Here is a 17835-nt window from a genome sequence, read left to right as displayed (position 1 = left end):
ACAGACTGTGCTGTATTTTTAACTTGACTAAATATTTATTTAGTGTATTTATTCAGTCTTTATGCAATGCTTAACCTAGCTGAAAGTGTACATGCTTCGTACAGTCTTGTGTTGACATACCACCTTAAACACACAACATAATTTATCTGATGAAAGATGGTTGTTTTGATTGTCTTTCACACACCATGTCATGTGTTGTGTTGGTGCTATTCACAGACTGGAGTCACTTCTGTTCTACCATCAATAGCATCAAAAGCAACTTGCACTCTGCTCTTGTGAGAAGAATCCATTATTGCAAAAAAGAAGCAGATAATGAACAGAGGCATTAAAGGTGTACCTATGTTTGTTGCCATAAGTTTTGTGATACTCTCAGCTACCATAAATAAATGATGGTATGCTGCTTACTGATTCCCACACTGACTTTTTTCCCTTCTTTTTCTGAATAATCCCAATTTGTAGAGGTATTATTTATAGGTTGCCTTGGGGCGTGGGAGAAACTTAGGTGATGAAGCTTTAGTTAGATTTGGCTGCCTCTGAGAATCTCTGTGTTAGCACATTGTAAAACAATGTTTGATGCTTGTGTAATGATGGATTTTAAGGAGACTTTGGTTATTAGTAATTCTCTCCTGGCAAGTTGCTTTCAATGCTGTTATGGAAAGAATGGGGCAGACTGGCTTCTGAAACAGTGTCTGTGGATATGTGTGCAATTCCGCCTTTCTATGAGTGTAAACAAATGTACCTGGTGATTGAAAAGAAAACTCTCCCGGTGTTTGTGAGACATAGGCTCTACAAAACAGGCTGAATACTGAAAGCTGCAGTGATGCAATGTCTTCCTCCTTGAGTGCTTACAAAATAGATTTGTCCACTCAGAAGTTTAAAGGACCTTACTAGTAATTTGCATATTTAGTATAATATCTACAAAATGTTTAGACTTCATATACTCCGTATCTGCACATCTTTTCGCAAAGCAAGCAGTCTTATTTTGGAACTCTAAAAACAGTTTTCTTACTTTTTATGCAGTCATTGGTTTCCATTCTTTCCACTACGATATGAAAATGAACTTTCAGAGACTTCAGCTTTCTTCACATCAGTATTCCATCACCGCAATAAAGTTATCCTCATTAGTTTTCCTTGAGGCAGCAGCACTGTGGTGTTTTGATGAATTGAAATTGGCCGGAGTGAAACATTTTCTCCGCTCGAAAATAGTCCCTGGGTGGGGGTTGTTCGGTTGGCCCAAATTTCCTATTTAGAACTCGAGGAATTTTGGTTATACGTTGTGAAATCTTTAGTGGTTCTGCATGATTTGCAGAATGGTTTGTTGCAATGTAACATGTGGTAAACTGTGGTAAATGGGTCAAACATTCACAATCCTTTTAGTTTTGTTGTTGCAGTAAATGCCAATTTCAACATCTCAGGAATAGTATTACACAAATATTACAGTCAAGGATGTGATGCTGCAGGCTTTTTCAGGAATTCAGTTTTTTGAGACCCTGGGCTCCAATTCATTTCTGCGTTTTTTCCCCTGCTTACATATTTTCCTAATCCCACCGCTGTCCAGTGTGTGCTCCAGCATACTAACCTGTTGTTGTGTCAGTTCCCATCGGTGCTGTTTAAGGGCCGTGTGACGCTGTGCGAGGCCCTGTGCTACGAGGTGCTCAAGTGCTGCGTCTCCAAGCTGGGGTCGCTGAGGGCCGAGGCCTCAGCCCTGCTCTATCTGCTGATGCGAAACAACTACGAGTACACCAAGAGGAAGACCTTTCTTCGCACACACCTGCAGGTATTCGTGTGTGTGTGTGTGTGTGCGTGTGGTTAGAAAGAGAGAGGGACAAAGCTAGAGAGGGAATGCATTATCCTCTGTTTCTGCTCGCAGCTGTACAGTGAACAGTCATGATACTGTTACATTTTGCACACTTGGTGGCCCGTCTCTCACACTCACTCCCTTGACCTCTCTCCTTCTATCCGCACACACATACTCCTCTGAGTCTCTTCATTTCTTTGATAAGGCAATAAAGGATATGGAGGGGATGTTTAAACAGGCACAGTGTGCTGAGCCCCTGACATCCATTAACACAGTACCAGAAAGCTGTCCAGCTTTCCATTAGCTCTCAATGGACTCTGTCAATACAAGTATGAGTTATGACAGGACAGCTTCATTTCCTTCCAGATGCTTATTAAGTCTGACACAGACAATTCCTTCTGAGATGTTTTGTTAACACTAACGATCTTGGCCTTTTCTCCCTCATGGCCTCCTCCATTTTCTCCTCTTCATCATGTTTCTCCTCTTTGTCCTGTCCCCACTCCTCATCTTCTTCTTCCCCTGCATTCTCCTCTCCCTCTCTTCCTCCAATTTCTCTTCTTCCTCTGCTCCCTTTTTTCCTTCTCCCCCTCATCCCTCCTCATTCCACATATGCTTTCTTCATTTCCTCCTTTCTTTCTTCTCCCCCTCTTCCACCTCTTCCTGTCCAGATCATCATCGCAGTAAGCCAGCTGATTTCCGATGTAGCGCTGACTGGCAGTTCACGCTTCCAGGAATCTCTCTCCATCATCAACAACTTTGCCAACAGTGACAAGGCCATGAAGGTACAATAGAAAATGTTATATTAGACGAATAAACAAGAAGTCATGCTGCGCCCTGCCTTGAGTCTCATGCTATGACAGAATTCATTTCAGAAATATAAGTTCATCTCCCAAAATCGGCAAAAAATAACTAAAGAACTAAAAAACTAAAAGAACTAAGAAATATGTACAAACTAGTCAGAAACTAAAAAATAGTGGTGTGTGTGTCCTGTATACACATGAGGAAATACATGATGTATTCATTGCACGCTAAAAATAAAAATGTGAGCAAAAAATAGAGTAGAGCAGGGACCAAGAGCAGCGTGAGTCCCTGAAAACCCCCATGCTGACCTTAGTTGTGAGTCGCAAGGGGGAGGTTAGTTATTGATGGGAAACTGCTCAATTGCAGTGATATGTTTTCACTGCAATAAGAAAAAAAAAACATACCATCACAGCCCTTTGCAAGGATTCATTTCATTTAAGAATGCATACATGTTTCCTAGTCTCTTCTGTAACACTGACAAACATAGTCATTTTTTCCCATCATATGTTCTACTGTGGCAGCCAACCATGGCCAGATTTTCTAGATGTCCCTTCCTGTGTGTGTTTTTCTAATTTTTTGTAAATACTTTTGAAACACAATGTTGACCATGTGTGTATGATGCAGTCCACAGCGTTCCCCTCAGAAGTGAAGGGCCTCACTAAGCGGATCCGTACGGTGCTCATGGCCACGGCCCAGATGAGGGAACACGAGAAAGATCCGGAGATGCTGCTGGACCTCCAGTACAGCCTGGCCCGGTCCTATGCTAGCACTCCCGAGCTGAGACGTACCTGGCTGGACAGCATGGCCCGAGCTCACCTCAAGAACGGAGACCTGTCTGAGGTATCAGCAGGGAGATCTCCAGGAGTTTGTCTGTCTGTTTTTCTGGCTGTTATCTGCTTCCATGTTTGTTTCCGTGGCTGTGTGTGTCAGATAACCATCAGTATAACGTGAGGAGGGAATCCTTTGCAAGGATTCATTTCCTAAGAATCAATCCATGCCTCTTAGTCTTTCTTTTCCTCTTTAACACTGAAGAGCATAAACTCTAGAACAGGTGTTTTCAAACTGTTTCATGTTCTGGACCCCCACGTTGACTTTCAGTAAGCCGTGGACCCCTATTTAAAGTGATTTTTTCCCTTTAGGGACCCCTATATCAAGAGCTATTTTGGTTTATGTTCCGTATTAAATGCTTGTGGAAGCCTGAACACCCTTCACACGCCTTTAAACACAAGAAATCTGATCCAGCGTCACTGATTTGAACTTACAGTTTTAATAATTAGAAATATAGGATTCTAGTGATTCTTGTTCAAGTTTTTTTCTTGCTAATTTTCTTGAAATTTTCTCTTTTTTTAAATTGTTAATTAACATCTAAGGTTGTAGTTAGATTAACTCAGAAAGAAGAAAATGTAAAAATGATCCTCCATGCATTTTCTCCATTCTAGCACTTTATAGAGAATTAAACTATGATTTGAAATTCAACTATTCCTCATTTTGCTGAGGACCCCGTGGAGGCCCCTTAAGGACCCCACTTTGAAAACCACTGCTCTACACCATCCCATTCTTTTTAAACCCGCACCACAATGTCAAATGCTCAGTGTTGACTTGAGGAAGGCATGAGGCATATCAGGAAACCTTTACTTGGCGTTGGAGACTGACTTTCACGTCAGTGAAGTCATTGAAGTCAATCACTTTTCATTGACACCTCTGTGACATGTCAGAAGTACAGAAGCAATCCTTTAACAGTCCGTTTTTTTTTTTGTTTTGTTTTGTTTTTTTCTTTTTTAGTAGTTGATGAACAGGTTTGTTCTATTTGGTTAGGCAAAAAACTGGACCAGTTGGAACAGCACCAACTGTTATCTTAGCAGTAGAGAAGAAGAAGCAAAGATAACCCAAGGATTAAGGAGTAGGTTCCACATGTCAAATTTGCATAAGTGTTATCCACTCCTTGTTTATATCATTGTGTATATCTACAATAGAATGAGCAAGAAAATGTGTTCCAGAGGTGCAAGAAACGCTTTTAGGCTTTGAAAAGTTCAACATCGGTTGCATTTACATAAAAGGAGTGCTTTTTCATGCAGCCTCAACCCTTTTGACTAACATGGAGCACAATCTTGAGAATGTTATTGCTTGTAACATGCACATGCACAAGAGTATAAAATATTAAACTACACAGGTCCTGGGTTTTAATTTGGTCATTTAAATTCGGCAGTCTAGCAACAAAATCTTACTTCCCTGTTGATAAGCACTCCTTGCTTGCGTCATTCCAGTATAAACAACATGGAATCACACTGCTGACTTACATGGTACAAGCTTGTATATCACAGTTATAAGGGGTAATGGGACACTTCTGGTTATAATAGGGTGCTTGCTTAGGGCTTGAACCCTGGTGGTCCAAACAGTAATTGTGCAAATTAATATATAATGGTAGTAGTCTTTTCATGGCAAGAAAAGGATTTTTCCTTTTCAAAAGACTGTGCTGTGTAGCCTGATGTTACAGATCAAATTGGCATGAGTCACACCAAGCCCTCTAGCAAAATCTATAATCTCATGATCTACAATCTCAAGAGTCACAGGGCGTGCTGGCACATATCATTTTTCCAGGGATTCCTAATTATGCCGTTTGTGGCATCCAAGACATTCACCAACATTTTATTTTATCAGTTTGGTATAAAATACAAATTTGTGCTAAAAATTCTAACCTGCTCACAAAATGTATTTCATCTCACAAGAACACATTCAGGAAAATGAAAAATGAGTGCTCGAAATGAATAATGAATTTAAAAAAAAAAAACAAGATGATGAGCAAAGACACAATTCAGTCATGATATGTCTATATGTGGTTTCTACTAAAGGAAACTCAACTTCAGGAATGAAAATGTGTCAGGCAATAAGGTTTACATATTAGTGTAGGCACTGGGAAACTATGCAGTAGGTGTGGTGGCACCAGACAAATGAGTAACTACTGCCGTGAGTCATAAAATGCAATAAATATGGCAGTAATATGGTGAATAGTTAAGCAGAATAAACTAGGAGAGGCCAGTATTTGTATTCTAATAATACACTCACTATGAAATGTCGTCCCACCACCTGTTGCACCAGACTCGAGCTGAAAGTGATTGTGCTGTTGACAAAAAGCAGGTGTAAAGTCAGTGATGCAGTTTTTTTCACTGTTATTTTAAGGGCACATTATCAAGAGGGTAATATGTGCCTACATAGTCGGGTGTGCAACGGGCATCCTCTCTGCTTGTTCTACACGCAGGGACGCCTGCTTCACTTCAAGGAGCTTTGATGGAGTCCTGCTGTTGCCGTAGATGATCTGCCTGTGTGCTTTCACTTTGTGCACGAGCAGATCCGTTTCCTCTGCAGAGAAGCCTTCCCTCTCACCTGGAAAAGCCACCAATATAACAGCAGTCCACCATAGTTCAAGCACACCTGGCATTTAAAGGGAATGACAGTTGGCACTCTGATTGAACACACCCATGATTAATTAAAAGACTAAGTACAACCTTTTTTAACCATGTGCCTGGTGTAATGACCCTTTTTTCCCACTGTTCAAATTGCAAATGTGGACTTGGGCACACCTTAAATGCACTTGCGCCATGCTCTTCAGACCCTGTGCTTAGATCGTTAAAATATTTTCTGATGTTTATGTTAAACTTTGTTACCATGCAGCAGCTAGGAATGCCTTCTGTGTCTCTTTGTCAGTTAGTCTTTCTTTCTCTTGCTCTCTCTGGCTTTGTAATAAAGTACACAGTTACATTTGGTCATTTTTTCAGTCTCCGACTCTGACAGTTACCCAATCTTCCTGCTCTTCTTGTTTCCACAGGCGGCCATGTGTTACGTCCACATAGCTGCCCTGGTCGCAGAATACCTGCACAGGAAAAGTAAGACCCTCCAACCATCTCTGCACACACAAACATATATTTTAGACAGTGTTTTCACTTCCATGTGTGTTACGTACACTGCATTTGCAGTTGAACACCATTTGGTTTAAAACTGAAGCATACACAATGAAGCAGTGGTTCCAGTGTACATGGCATATACATGTAAATGGACTTTATTTGCTAACAGGCAAAATAAAAGCTAGTTGCTGTAAAAGCTGTAGGACCCTTATTACATTCTTGGAACTGATGCATTTAAAGAAACTTCATAACAGGTGGTGCACACAGCCATACATAACACCTACCCCTAACCCAAAACTAAGAAAGAAACACACATACTGAAATGGACTTGTACCTACACACAGATTTGAGTATCTGGGTGCTAAAAAAAACATTCATCACTCCTGTTGTTTGATACAAGATGCAAATACATCACAGCAGACACAGTAAATACTAGAAACAATACTCGAAGAACTCTCCATTGTTTTCTTTTCTTTTTGTTTTTCATATTCACTTTTATCTGATGCAAATAAACAAATGTGAATTGAAGTTTATTTCCGCAGAAATTCAAATAAACAAGGAAATGTTTGAAGTGTGCAACAGTCTGCCAGTAGCCAAAGTTTACCATTCAAAAATTTGCTTGCTGGATAGGCCAGAGACAACAGTGAACACAGTGACAACAGCAGTACCGTGTTTCTGCTTTTCATAATGTGACTGATAACCAGGGAAGTGTGAACTCAACAAAAACACATAGAATGATATCTGTGTCTTTATGAGCAATTTCATTCGTCAGTAAGAAGTGGATGTTAGGTAATGTGATACAATATTTCTCAGTGAGGCAGACATCTGAGACTGATTCCTATCCAGGTTTTTATGAAGTTTCATTGTTTTTAGAAGCCAGCCTCTGACACTTTACACCTCTTGCAAATACACTGAACATAATACAATATTTATTATGTAAATCAGTTCTCCTAGAATAACATGGTTCACAGTCCCTTAACACCTGAAATTCCTGTGTTATTAACAGTGGGGAAGTACATAGAACTGCATTTCGTGATTCTTTGGCCGTTTCTTTTGTTAGAGCTGTTCCCCAGTGGGCTTGCAGCTTTTAAGAAGATTACATTCAACATTGATGAGGAAGCAGCAATGAAAGAAGACACTGGCATGCAAGATGTCTATTACACTGAGGTGAGACGATGACTGATGATCTTTGTTTTCCGGAAAAAACAGGTTACTTGCAAAATACAAAGCAAACGGTGATAAATTGTGCAATTATTGACCAACACACTGAGGTGTCGCAACCTGATGAGACTATGAGAACAACTATCAGTTACAATATTTCCATGTGTACACAGTGTCTTTTTTGTTTGTCTGGTCACCTGACACTAAAAAGAGACGTATTTCTTTCTTACCCCATTTTAGGAAGTCTTGGTTGAACACCTTGAAGTGTGTGTGGAGGCATTATGGAAAGCTGAGCGCTATGAGCTCATCACGCATATCGCCAAACTCATCATTCCCATCTATGAGAAACGCCATGAGTTTGAGGTACTACAGTGCCATCAAAACACCCAGTGACAGTGGAGTGTTTTGATGGCAAGCTACTGTTTCTGTCCTTTCCTTGTAGAGTGATTAATACAAGTCCTTATGGTTATGAAGCTCACGTAATCAAATCCTTTTAAGGACCTTGGTTTATGGAGTACATTCCCTGAACATTGTAAACACTGCTGTGGGAAGTTTATCCCATTGATTTTCCACTCACGGGTAAGCTTGCATAGTCCTTGGCTTCCAAGTCTTGATAAATACTTTGGCATTGAAAGCTCCGCATTGTGTGTGGTGTTTTATGTGAAGGAGTTTGATACGAATAAATCAATGCCACACTAATTTAGAAACAAAGGTTTAAGCACCAGAAACAAACAAGATCGTTGCTGAGGAAGCTGGCAGCCCTTGTTCTGTGCGGAAAATCTGATAGATCGCTTGCCAACGCAAAGGGAGACTACTGTACAACATAAAACATGAACCGTTATGCTTCACAAGCTTTATTCTACCTTTTTAATTGATTTTTAATTTGATTGTTTGAATTCCATATTTCCATACGGTGTGTAAATGCATATTTGCCATTATCAAGACCTGTTGTTGTCATACATTCACCCTCAAAACAAAGGGAGTGCTCTCAGGAAGGGGAGGGTGGTAGAAATAGAAACATTGTCTTTGCAACAGAAAGCAACATGATTAATGTGAAGACACATCTTAATTTGTAACACCTTTGGTCCACGTGTTGACAAAGGTGACAGAAATCTCCTCTTGTGTGTATGGCACACCAGTGCAAATGTACATATGTTTTGCTGGTGTATTTGTATACATGCATGTGCATATTTATACACAGGAAAATCCACAGGAATTTACATTTCAAGGCCAAAGGAAATGCTCCTGTGACTGCATGTGTTTATATGAATTCAAGTATCCTGGATTGAGATAATACACTTCCTGCAGCCAGTCACTGCCTCTGGCTGGCTCTGTATTCTGATGTCATTAGTGACATGCACACAAGGGTTACACGTGTGTCTCAGCAGAATATGTCAAGAATCTGATATGTTTTTGGAGAAGTTAAGGAATTTAATGATTTACAGTAGTTTTTCTTTAGGTTGGCAAAATCTGATCCCCTCTGAATCACGTTTCTTTTCTTTCCAGAAACTGAGCCGTCTATATGATACCCTGCACAGGGCGTACAATAAGATCATGGAAGTGATGCAGTCGGGCCGCAGGCTGCTTGGGACCTACTTCCGGGTGGCCTTCTATGGACAGGTGACCTCACAGTTTTGAACAGAAGAACCATTAGTTCAAGTTATGCTGTACAAGGAAATGACTGTAGAGAATACCATGATGCATGCTCATTTTTGTCACTAATATTTTCTCTGGTGTTGTTAGTTCGGATCATACAGCACTTCCCATACCTCAGTCATTTGTGTTTTGGACCTCTAATTACCTCTTCCGCATTCTCTCGGAGACGGAGATTAGCTTGTGTTCCTCCATGAAGCCCCACTGAGGGATTTGAAATACAGTGCATGCACTCTTCCTATTTCTGAGGGCAGGCCTTTCCCATGCCTCTGTCTTGATGTAACCAGGAGCAGAATTTCTGCAGAGTTTCTGCAGTTCTGTTTAGGTGCATAAATGGAATTTCTGCAGTTCTGTTGAGGTGCATAAATGGTTGTATGATTACTCTCTGGGGCCTTTTATTTAAGAACTATTTGTACAGGGAAGACACATTCCAGTAATGCAGCTGTATCAACAAAAATACAAGTTGTTCTATGTGTTAGACTGCAACCTGCCCTCTTGTGTATCTTAACCAAACATTAGTCTAGTACCAAGTTCGAAATTTCACCTGTTCTGGTGCTAAATCAGATTTTCTGTATACAACTGTGAGTGCCTTCAAACAAGGCAGATTCAGTTAGATTGCTCCTCTGGTATAGAGAAATAAGTACATGAAGTTTGTTTGCATTGGAAGCAAGTGGCAGATATTTTCACTTTTTGAGTTTTGAGAAGAATTCACGGATTTTACAGATTTGCATCAGTGTGAATGTGTGTCTTTTGCACAGGGTTTCTTCGAGGAGGAGGATGGGAAGGAATACATTTACAAGGAGCCCAAGCTCACGGGCCTGTCTGAAATCTCTCAGCGGCTGCTCACTCTCTACGGAGAAAAATTCGGGGCAGAAAACGTCAGGATAATTCAGGACTCCAACAAGGTGCCACAAACAAACAGCTGGAGGAGAGAGGATGGAAGATGTTGAGAATAATTAGCCTTGATATGAGATTTCTACTTCACACAGCAGCTTGCAGCTTGCTCTTCCAGCTCAGGAATGAAAACAAGCCATTTGCCATCGCAGCCTCACTCTTATATTTATTGAGAAAACATAATTTGTCCAAGCCGGTGTGATTTCACTGCCTGCTGTTACTGTGCTGGCGGTGGAAACTCAAACATGTCTGTTAAAGAGTCAGGGGAGGTTGCTGAGGGAGCATGTGCAGTAGCAGCCAAACTCTGGAAACAGTTGATGTTTTAGAACCACAAAAGGATGAGGAAAAGTTTAACCGGTTGCTTTTGGATAGTATTTTAATCGTTATTCCTTTGCAAAGCATTGGAGTGTTATCTGATTGGAAGCTCACACAGTATGATTGATGATGATGATAGTATGATAGCGTGATTTATTAACCTCGGTTGTTTTCCCACAGGTCAACCCCAAAGATCTGGACCCCAAGTTTGCCTATGTCCAGGTGACCTTTGTCAAGCCATACTTTGAGGAAAAGGAAGCACCAGAGAAGAAGACGGACTTTGAGAAGTGCCACAACATCAGCCGCTTTGTGTTCGAGACACCATACACACTGACGGGCAAAAAGCACGGCGGGGTGGAGGAGCAGTGCAAGAGGAGGACCGTGCTAACAAGTATGAAGGACACACAATCACACACACATTCTAGGAGGGATAAATTTCACTTAGTTGTCATGTGAAGGGACAGATTTTGTTTTGTTTTGTTTGTTTGTTTTTTAAAGAGAAAGATTTTCCTGTTTTTGTTCTCTGACATACTGTACCTCATTTTGCCGCATAGAAAAGCACAACACAGTGTCTAATGTCAAGAGAAAATCCCTTCATCACGAGTATCATATCAGTAACCGTGCGGGATTAGTTGTCCATTAATCCACAAAGACACACGTCACATGAACAAACAAAAAAAAAGGGTTAATTGTTTTTCTCTGCCATCTGACGTCATTGTTTGTCTTGGGCAAATCAGTGGGCTGCTTTTCAATTCTGTTGAACCTCTGAGTCCAATACACTTTTATACATGACCATGTGCAGTAAACAAATGATGGACTTTGATCCCTGACTCAATGATAATAAACATAAAACAGCTGGTAACCGTAGCTGGTGGCAGCTTTGAGTCCCTCCAGCAACACGGCCCAACAATATTGTGTTGTCAACAAAAGTTTTCATATGGTCTATTAGTGTCGTCACGATGGAAAAATTGCAGGTAGCACCTGTCTCTTGAGCTTCTGCTACACAAGCATCACCTGAGATGAGCTTTTGCAAAGTTGCCTGTCACTCCTGTGTTTTATGTGCTCTAATGAGAGATCAACTGTCTCTCTCTCTCTCTCTCTCTCTCTCTCTCTCTCTCTCCCTCTCACACTTTAAACCACTCGGTGTTGCACGTCTGCCTTGTGCACTGCAGCCTCCAACACCTTCCCCTATGTGAAAAAGCGTGTGGAGGTGGTGGGGGAGAAGCAGGTGGAGCTGAAGCCGGTGGACGTGGCTATAGACGAGATGCGGGCACGCACGGCTGAGCTCACTAAGCTCTGCTCCAGCCAGGAGGTGGACATGATCCAGCTGCAGCTCAAACTGCAAGGCTGTGTCTCTGTGCAGGTAGAGGCTGTAGCCACACCCTGTGGAAAAAAAACAACAAATGAAAACAGAAAAAACTGTGCCAGCACCAGCTGAATGGCAGCTTTACAACTCACTGTTTGTTGTTGCTAAACCAGATTTGTGTCGTTTTCTGTGACTAGACTTAAATTATGAAGAGAAACTGTCTGCAGCGTCTCTGCGAGTAAAGACAGCCTTGGAGCTTTACTTCATTGAGTAATTTAATAGCAGGTAAACACAGGTGTTACTAATGTTCATGAAGGTTCTGTTCCATTCAGGTCTAACAGAGCCAGGGGTTCTGCTGTTGTTCATGCTGGCTCCCTGGAAAGACTCTGGTGCATTTAAATGGAACCCAGCCTTCATTAATGTCATTAGTAACACCCATGTTTACCTGCTGTTTCACATCACAATGGCTGCTACAAAAAGTCTGCCACACACATATCTGCATTTTTCACTAATGCTGGACAGAGATTAAGCTGTTGCTCCACCTTTTTGCGTCAGATGTGTTTATCACCTTTATCTTTGTTAGACGTGCTGACGGAACTGTGGGCATGTGCCTTTCTTTTTATCCAACAGTTGCATTACAATTCAATGTTAACAGTTCAAACAGGGCAGAAATGTTGCATAAAAGGAAGAGAAAATAAAGCAAATATGGCATATGAAAAGCTTTTGTGAAAAGATGTCCATTTTAAAAGATTAATAAAATGGGGGAATGACTCAGCAAGCCTGATCTCCTCTGGCAGATTGTTACTAACACAGAGACAGACCATAAATATGTGTGGAATGACACATTATGTTTAAACAAGGTAACTTTTGAGTAACTAGTGTTATTCCAAAGTCAAGCAGACCCTGAGAATGCAAGTTGGTGCCAGTGTTGACTTGTGTATGAGTGTGTGACTGACAATGTGGACATGTTTTTGGCTCCAGGTGAATGCAGGTCCCATGGCCTATGCCAGGGCATTCTTGGTTGACAGTAAATCCAACCAGTCTGGCAACAAGAAAGCTAAAGACCTGAAGGAGATTTTCAGGTACACATAAAATGCACTTGTTGTTTCGTCTTGTTGTTTGACTCACTAACTTCACTCACTAACTAGTAGAATTTAAAATCACTTGCCATATATAATTTATGAATATATTTTGTGTGGTGAGTGCTTGCATTAGTGCATATGCCTGTGTGTTGTGCATGTGTGCACATCCATCCAGCTATACTAACATCTGTTGCCTGTTATTGTCCATCCATTTGCCTCTTATTCCTTTTTCGTCTTTACCTGCCTTCTCCATATGTAAAGCTTATCATTTTATTATAATTGCAGGCGTTTTGTCCAGGCATGCAGCATGGCTCTGGACATCAATGAGCGTCTGATCAAGGAGGACCAGTTTGAGTACCATGAGGGCCTGAAGGCCAACTTCAAAGACATGGTCAAGGAGCTGTCGGACATTATCCATGAACAGGTAAACGTCATGTTCACACAGCATTTAGAGAGAGAGAGGAGAGCTGGTGCTTGAGCATGCCCAAGTCACAGCGGGTAGGCATCCCGCCAGGAAAGATTTTTACAGAAACTGAGAAAGATGATCCCCTAAGAGCGGGATGCCGTCATGAAACTTGGGCAAGGCAGACATGTAAAAACGGGCTCAGGCTGCGAATGGAGGTTAATGGCACTGGACTGATTCATGAGTTTGTTTGTTAGAGTAATAGAACTCCAGACAGGAACTGATAGTTGCACTTTGTCCTTTTATCATGATAAGAAACTTTTTTCCCACTAAGGTTCCATGATACATACCAATACATGTAAAAACAGACATGAGCAAACTCATTGAAGACACCTCCTAAGCACCCAATAGCCACTGTCAATTAGTTGAAGCTGTCAGCAACGCATTCCTGACTCCCATTGTCTAAAAATATGTGGTATTGTTGAGCTCAGGATCTTAATGAGTCGAGACACATTCATATCTTTCTAAGGCATCTCTCAAAATTTCAGTGTCACTTGAGCACTTCCTTGTGAGAGATAATCGGTGTCAGATATAATGGTCCAAACAAGCTCCTAAATCCATCATTCTTAGATTTGTAGTGACTCTGCAAAGAGTGACAAAGGAGAAAAGTCATAATTAGCCATGTGATCTGTCTTACATTCCCTTTGTGTGTTTTAAGACTCTTATAAGACTTTTAGGAAATTACTGCAACATTATGAGGCTGTTGGCAAGAGGCAGCATGCCCCTGGCATTTCATAAACACCCACACCCACACACACACACACACACACACACACACACACACACACACCCACACACACACGCAATGTGTGAGCACAGTGTGCCAAAACAGTTTTCTTTTGTTGTTTGGTTCCAGTTTTCTCTGTCCTCTCTGCTTTCACTGTGAATACAGTAAGTTGACACTGCCTGCCTAACTCTTTAACTCTTTTTCTTCCCACTGTGCTGGCCTTAAGCTTTAAGGAAAACAAGGTAACATGTTTGTGTATGTTGCTCAGTATTTGTTTTTTGTTTTGTTTTGTTTTTTATTTTGTGCGTCAAATTGCCAAAAGCCTGTAGAAGCATGTTCGATAAGTTTTCAAAAGATTTTGGCAGACATTCAGCGGCCTGATCTGACAGAGTTGGGATTTATCCAGAACATCACTCATGGTGGTCAACACTGGATCAGACTCTGATTACATATTACTTTGGTTAAGTAACATTCCAGATGGTTAAAGCTGTTGCTGCACAAACAAAAACCCTATTAGGTCATAAAATGCAAAGGGGCGAATATAATGTCTGAGCGGTTTTGCCAGAAACAGTGGGGATTAGTTCAACACTTGCAGAAATCCTCAGATGCATGAGTATGGAATAAAAATGGTTACGTGATTTTAATGATAAACATAAATAAATATATGACTGTGAATATGAGCACACAATTCCTTTGACTTTTCCTAGTCTCTCTGTTAGAGTGCTGTGTCTTTGGTTTGTTTTTGGCTTTTTCAGGTCATCATTCCAAGCAGACCCACATGTACTGAGTTCAATGAGTAAAAAACACATAGCATATAATGATTTCCAAAGAATAATACTAGATGTATCAGTGCATTAAACATTAATCATGCTTGAATAATAAAATTCTTTCACACATTACAGATGATTATTTTAAAAAAATTGGACGCAGAAAATTTTCAGTGGCAAACCTGAAACTGTTAAAATGATTACTCTGCTTCACTTGTTCTTAAAACCTCTCTTCCTCAGCCAGTCTAAACTACATGAGCTGTGTAGCGTATTTGGCTCAATTCCCATGTTCCGTCTTCCCTCAGAGGTTCAGTGGATGAATGCCATTTTGGCTTGTATGAATCTGGAAAAAAAGGATTTCTCTGTTCTTGTAAATCGGAAATTATCAGCTTTGTACTTTGCTGTATTTCAGGCATCATTCCTCTGTGTATATTGTTGCCAGCAACATCAGTTTCTGTTGCTCCACATTTGCTAATTTTAAATGACTACACATGAAAATAAATAAAATAAATACAGGCCAATACAGGCAGGTCATTTCCGTGAATATTATCTGATTTTGGCAAAGCATTCCACAACAAATTAAATGTACTGAGGTATACTGAGTTTCAATATACCTCCTTACTCATCACTCTTACGAAAATCTGTCAGTGTGAGTTGTGTGTGTGTGTGTGTGTGTGTGTGTGTGTGTGTGTGTGTGTGTGTGGAAGTAAATAAGTGAGTGTAATATGTGTAAGGTAATGCCAATGCTCAAGATAATCATCAGTGGACATGTTGCCTTTACATGTTCAGACTTTGACGTTGCACCATTCATTTCTGCGAAACCCAGCTGGAGTTCCTCAGAGGACCACAGCGTCCAATGAAAAAAAGATTTGTGTTTGTATGGTGGTGTTTATTCAGGTGAAACAGTAACAGAGTCAGGCTTTCAATTTCACCTTCAGTGTGTACAACACCAAGCCTGCCTCCAGATCATTTACTCCTCAGCAAACTGCTTGATAACCAATCAGCATGTCCCATAAAGTGTGAAAGTCGTGTGCACTTTGAAATTATGACCGAGAAACAGAGCACCATTAGCGATTGTGCAACCCAACACAGAAGACTGACAGCACTGAATGTGGAAATTTTCAGTGAGTATATAAATGAGCATTAGATGATGTAAAGTAGTTCATTTGCCTCAGTACGTAAGGGGGATATTGAGGGATAAAAAAAAAAAATGCATTCAGCTACAAATTGCGATTATTTTTTATATCGCCATGCTGACCCTGAACCGATATTTTGTCCTTAATTAATCAAATGAAATAAATTGATTAATAATAATTACATTTAAAAAAAATAGAAAAAAACATGAAATTAAAATGAAAACAAATCAAATTACAATATGTTAGCTGCCTAAAAATATGCAGAAAATACATTCATATATGACATCCTTATTATTTAATTTTTATTTTCATTTTTATTTTTATTTTATTTAAGTTTCATTTTAAGTTTATTTATTTTAATTTATTTAGTTAATTATTTCATTAAAAAATTTATGTTTCTCACCTTTATATTTTAATTACAATAAATGTATAACCAAAAAGTCCTTAACTTTGTCCATCATCTCACACTATCGAATCGCAGTATAGTCGAACCTCGATTATCCAAAGCCATCAGGAACAAAGATATTTTGGATAGCTGAAACTTTGGATCATTTGACACATGCATAAAAACACACCAAACCTTTTTGGTGGGGAAAAAAACAACAACTCTGTTTAATGCAATATATTATTACCATGTTTAACATTTAACATCTTTCCTTTCTGTGACACAAATAGTCTTTAAACTGCTTAACAAATAGGCCTGCCAGTAAAATTACAGCTGTCCGCACACACTTTGGGACAACTGCAGCATTACAGAAATCACTTATTGTGGCTGGGGCACACACACACACACACACACACATGCAGGAACAAGCCACCAATGACTAATGGAGCGATTTACTGCGGAACAGTCCTGTAACAACAGAGTGGACTGATAGGCTGCTGGACTGCAGTATCCAGCTTGTAGTGGGAAGGGGAAAAAGAGTCATTTAATACACAGCAAGCTCTTCTTCAGTGTGTTGTACAAATCAATGGACAGTGGCATTTCCTTTTCTCAGTGGCCGGATGCCAAGTGTAGCTGAGGGTTATCTCAACTAAACAACTTAAGCGTTCCCAAAACATATGAGGCACATGGTCCAGAGACAGAGGACCTCACATGCAACAGTTGACTGTACGCTTTCACTTTACATGTTTATCGGACGTAAGTACTAACTCTGTCTGCAGGCAGTCAGCAGCAGCAGCGTTACGGAGATGATCTCGAGGTGCATTAAAAACATATTGTGCACAGAGCGCTGCTGGGACTGAGAGAGGTCGTGGTTTGCAGGGTCTGAGGGTCACCGCGTAAGACAATGTGGAAGTGAGAGATCACAAGGCAGTTAGCCAATCCCTCCTTCCTCAAATATCAGAGGGCCACTCCGCTTGTTCTCTCCTGGTCTGAACTGTTTCAGCTCATTCACGTTGTTGCTTTCATTGCTGTTATTGCCCTACTGTTTCTGCCACTTTTATTTTTTCTGTTTGGGCCTGCCCTCCACATAGTGGTTAACAGATGCTTATTTTCTCTTTGCTTTCTGTCTTTCTTTTCTTTCTTTACACTGTACATCTGTTACATGTTCTGTATGTGACTGAAGTCTTTGTTGTTAGAAATAGTGATTGAATTTCCATAGGTCTTTTCAACACAGCAGTTACAAAGTTACACAATTAAACAGTATTAAAATAGTAACAATGCCACAAGTAAATAAAGGTCAAATAACAAGGATGAAATGACATCTGGTTACAAGAAAAGAATCAAAACAAATAATGATAATTGCTCACAGAAATTGAAGACAGTGATAAACGTCATAGCCTTTTCTCATGCTTTTTATGATTTGCTTCCACTCAGCAGTAGTCATTTAT

At 40.3% G+C, this 17835-nt stretch overlaps 1 protein-coding gene across 4 annotated transcripts in view; it reads left to right on the top strand.

The window, feature by feature from the left end:
* Positions 1-17835, top strand: part of dock11 (dedicator of cytokinesis 11) — a 69248-nt gene that overhangs the window by 49711 nt on the left and 1702 nt on the right. For all 4 annotated transcript variants that reach the window (XM_030075827.1, XM_030075824.1, XM_030075825.1 and 1 more), the window contains 12 exons: positions 1595-1777; positions 2467-2580; positions 3224-3439; positions 6423-6480; positions 7559-7665; positions 7900-8022; positions 9166-9279; positions 10071-10217; positions 10702-10912; positions 11694-11884; positions 12809-12909; positions 13195-13333. In XM_030075827.1, the coding sequence (XP_029931687.1) occupies positions 1595-1777; positions 2467-2580; positions 3224-3439; positions 6423-6480; positions 7559-7665; positions 7900-8022; positions 9166-9279; positions 10071-10217; positions 10702-10912; positions 11694-11884; positions 12809-12909; positions 13195-13333 (1704 nt within the window). The remainder of the gene's footprint in view (positions 1-1594; positions 1778-2466; positions 2581-3223; positions 3440-6422; positions 6481-7558; positions 7666-7899; positions 8023-9165; positions 9280-10070; positions 10218-10701; positions 10913-11693; positions 11885-12808; positions 12910-13194; positions 13334-17835) is intronic.

Source organism: Myripristis murdjan, chromosome 18 (assembly GCF_902150065.1).
Source record: "Myripristis murdjan chromosome 18, fMyrMur1.1, whole genome shotgun sequence".
Classification (NCBI taxonomy): Eukaryota; Metazoa; Chordata; class Actinopteri; order Holocentriformes; family Holocentridae; genus Myripristis; species Myripristis murdjan.
The sequence above is the reverse complement of the archived record's forward strand: the minus strand, read 5'-3'. Positions and strand labels throughout refer to the sequence as shown.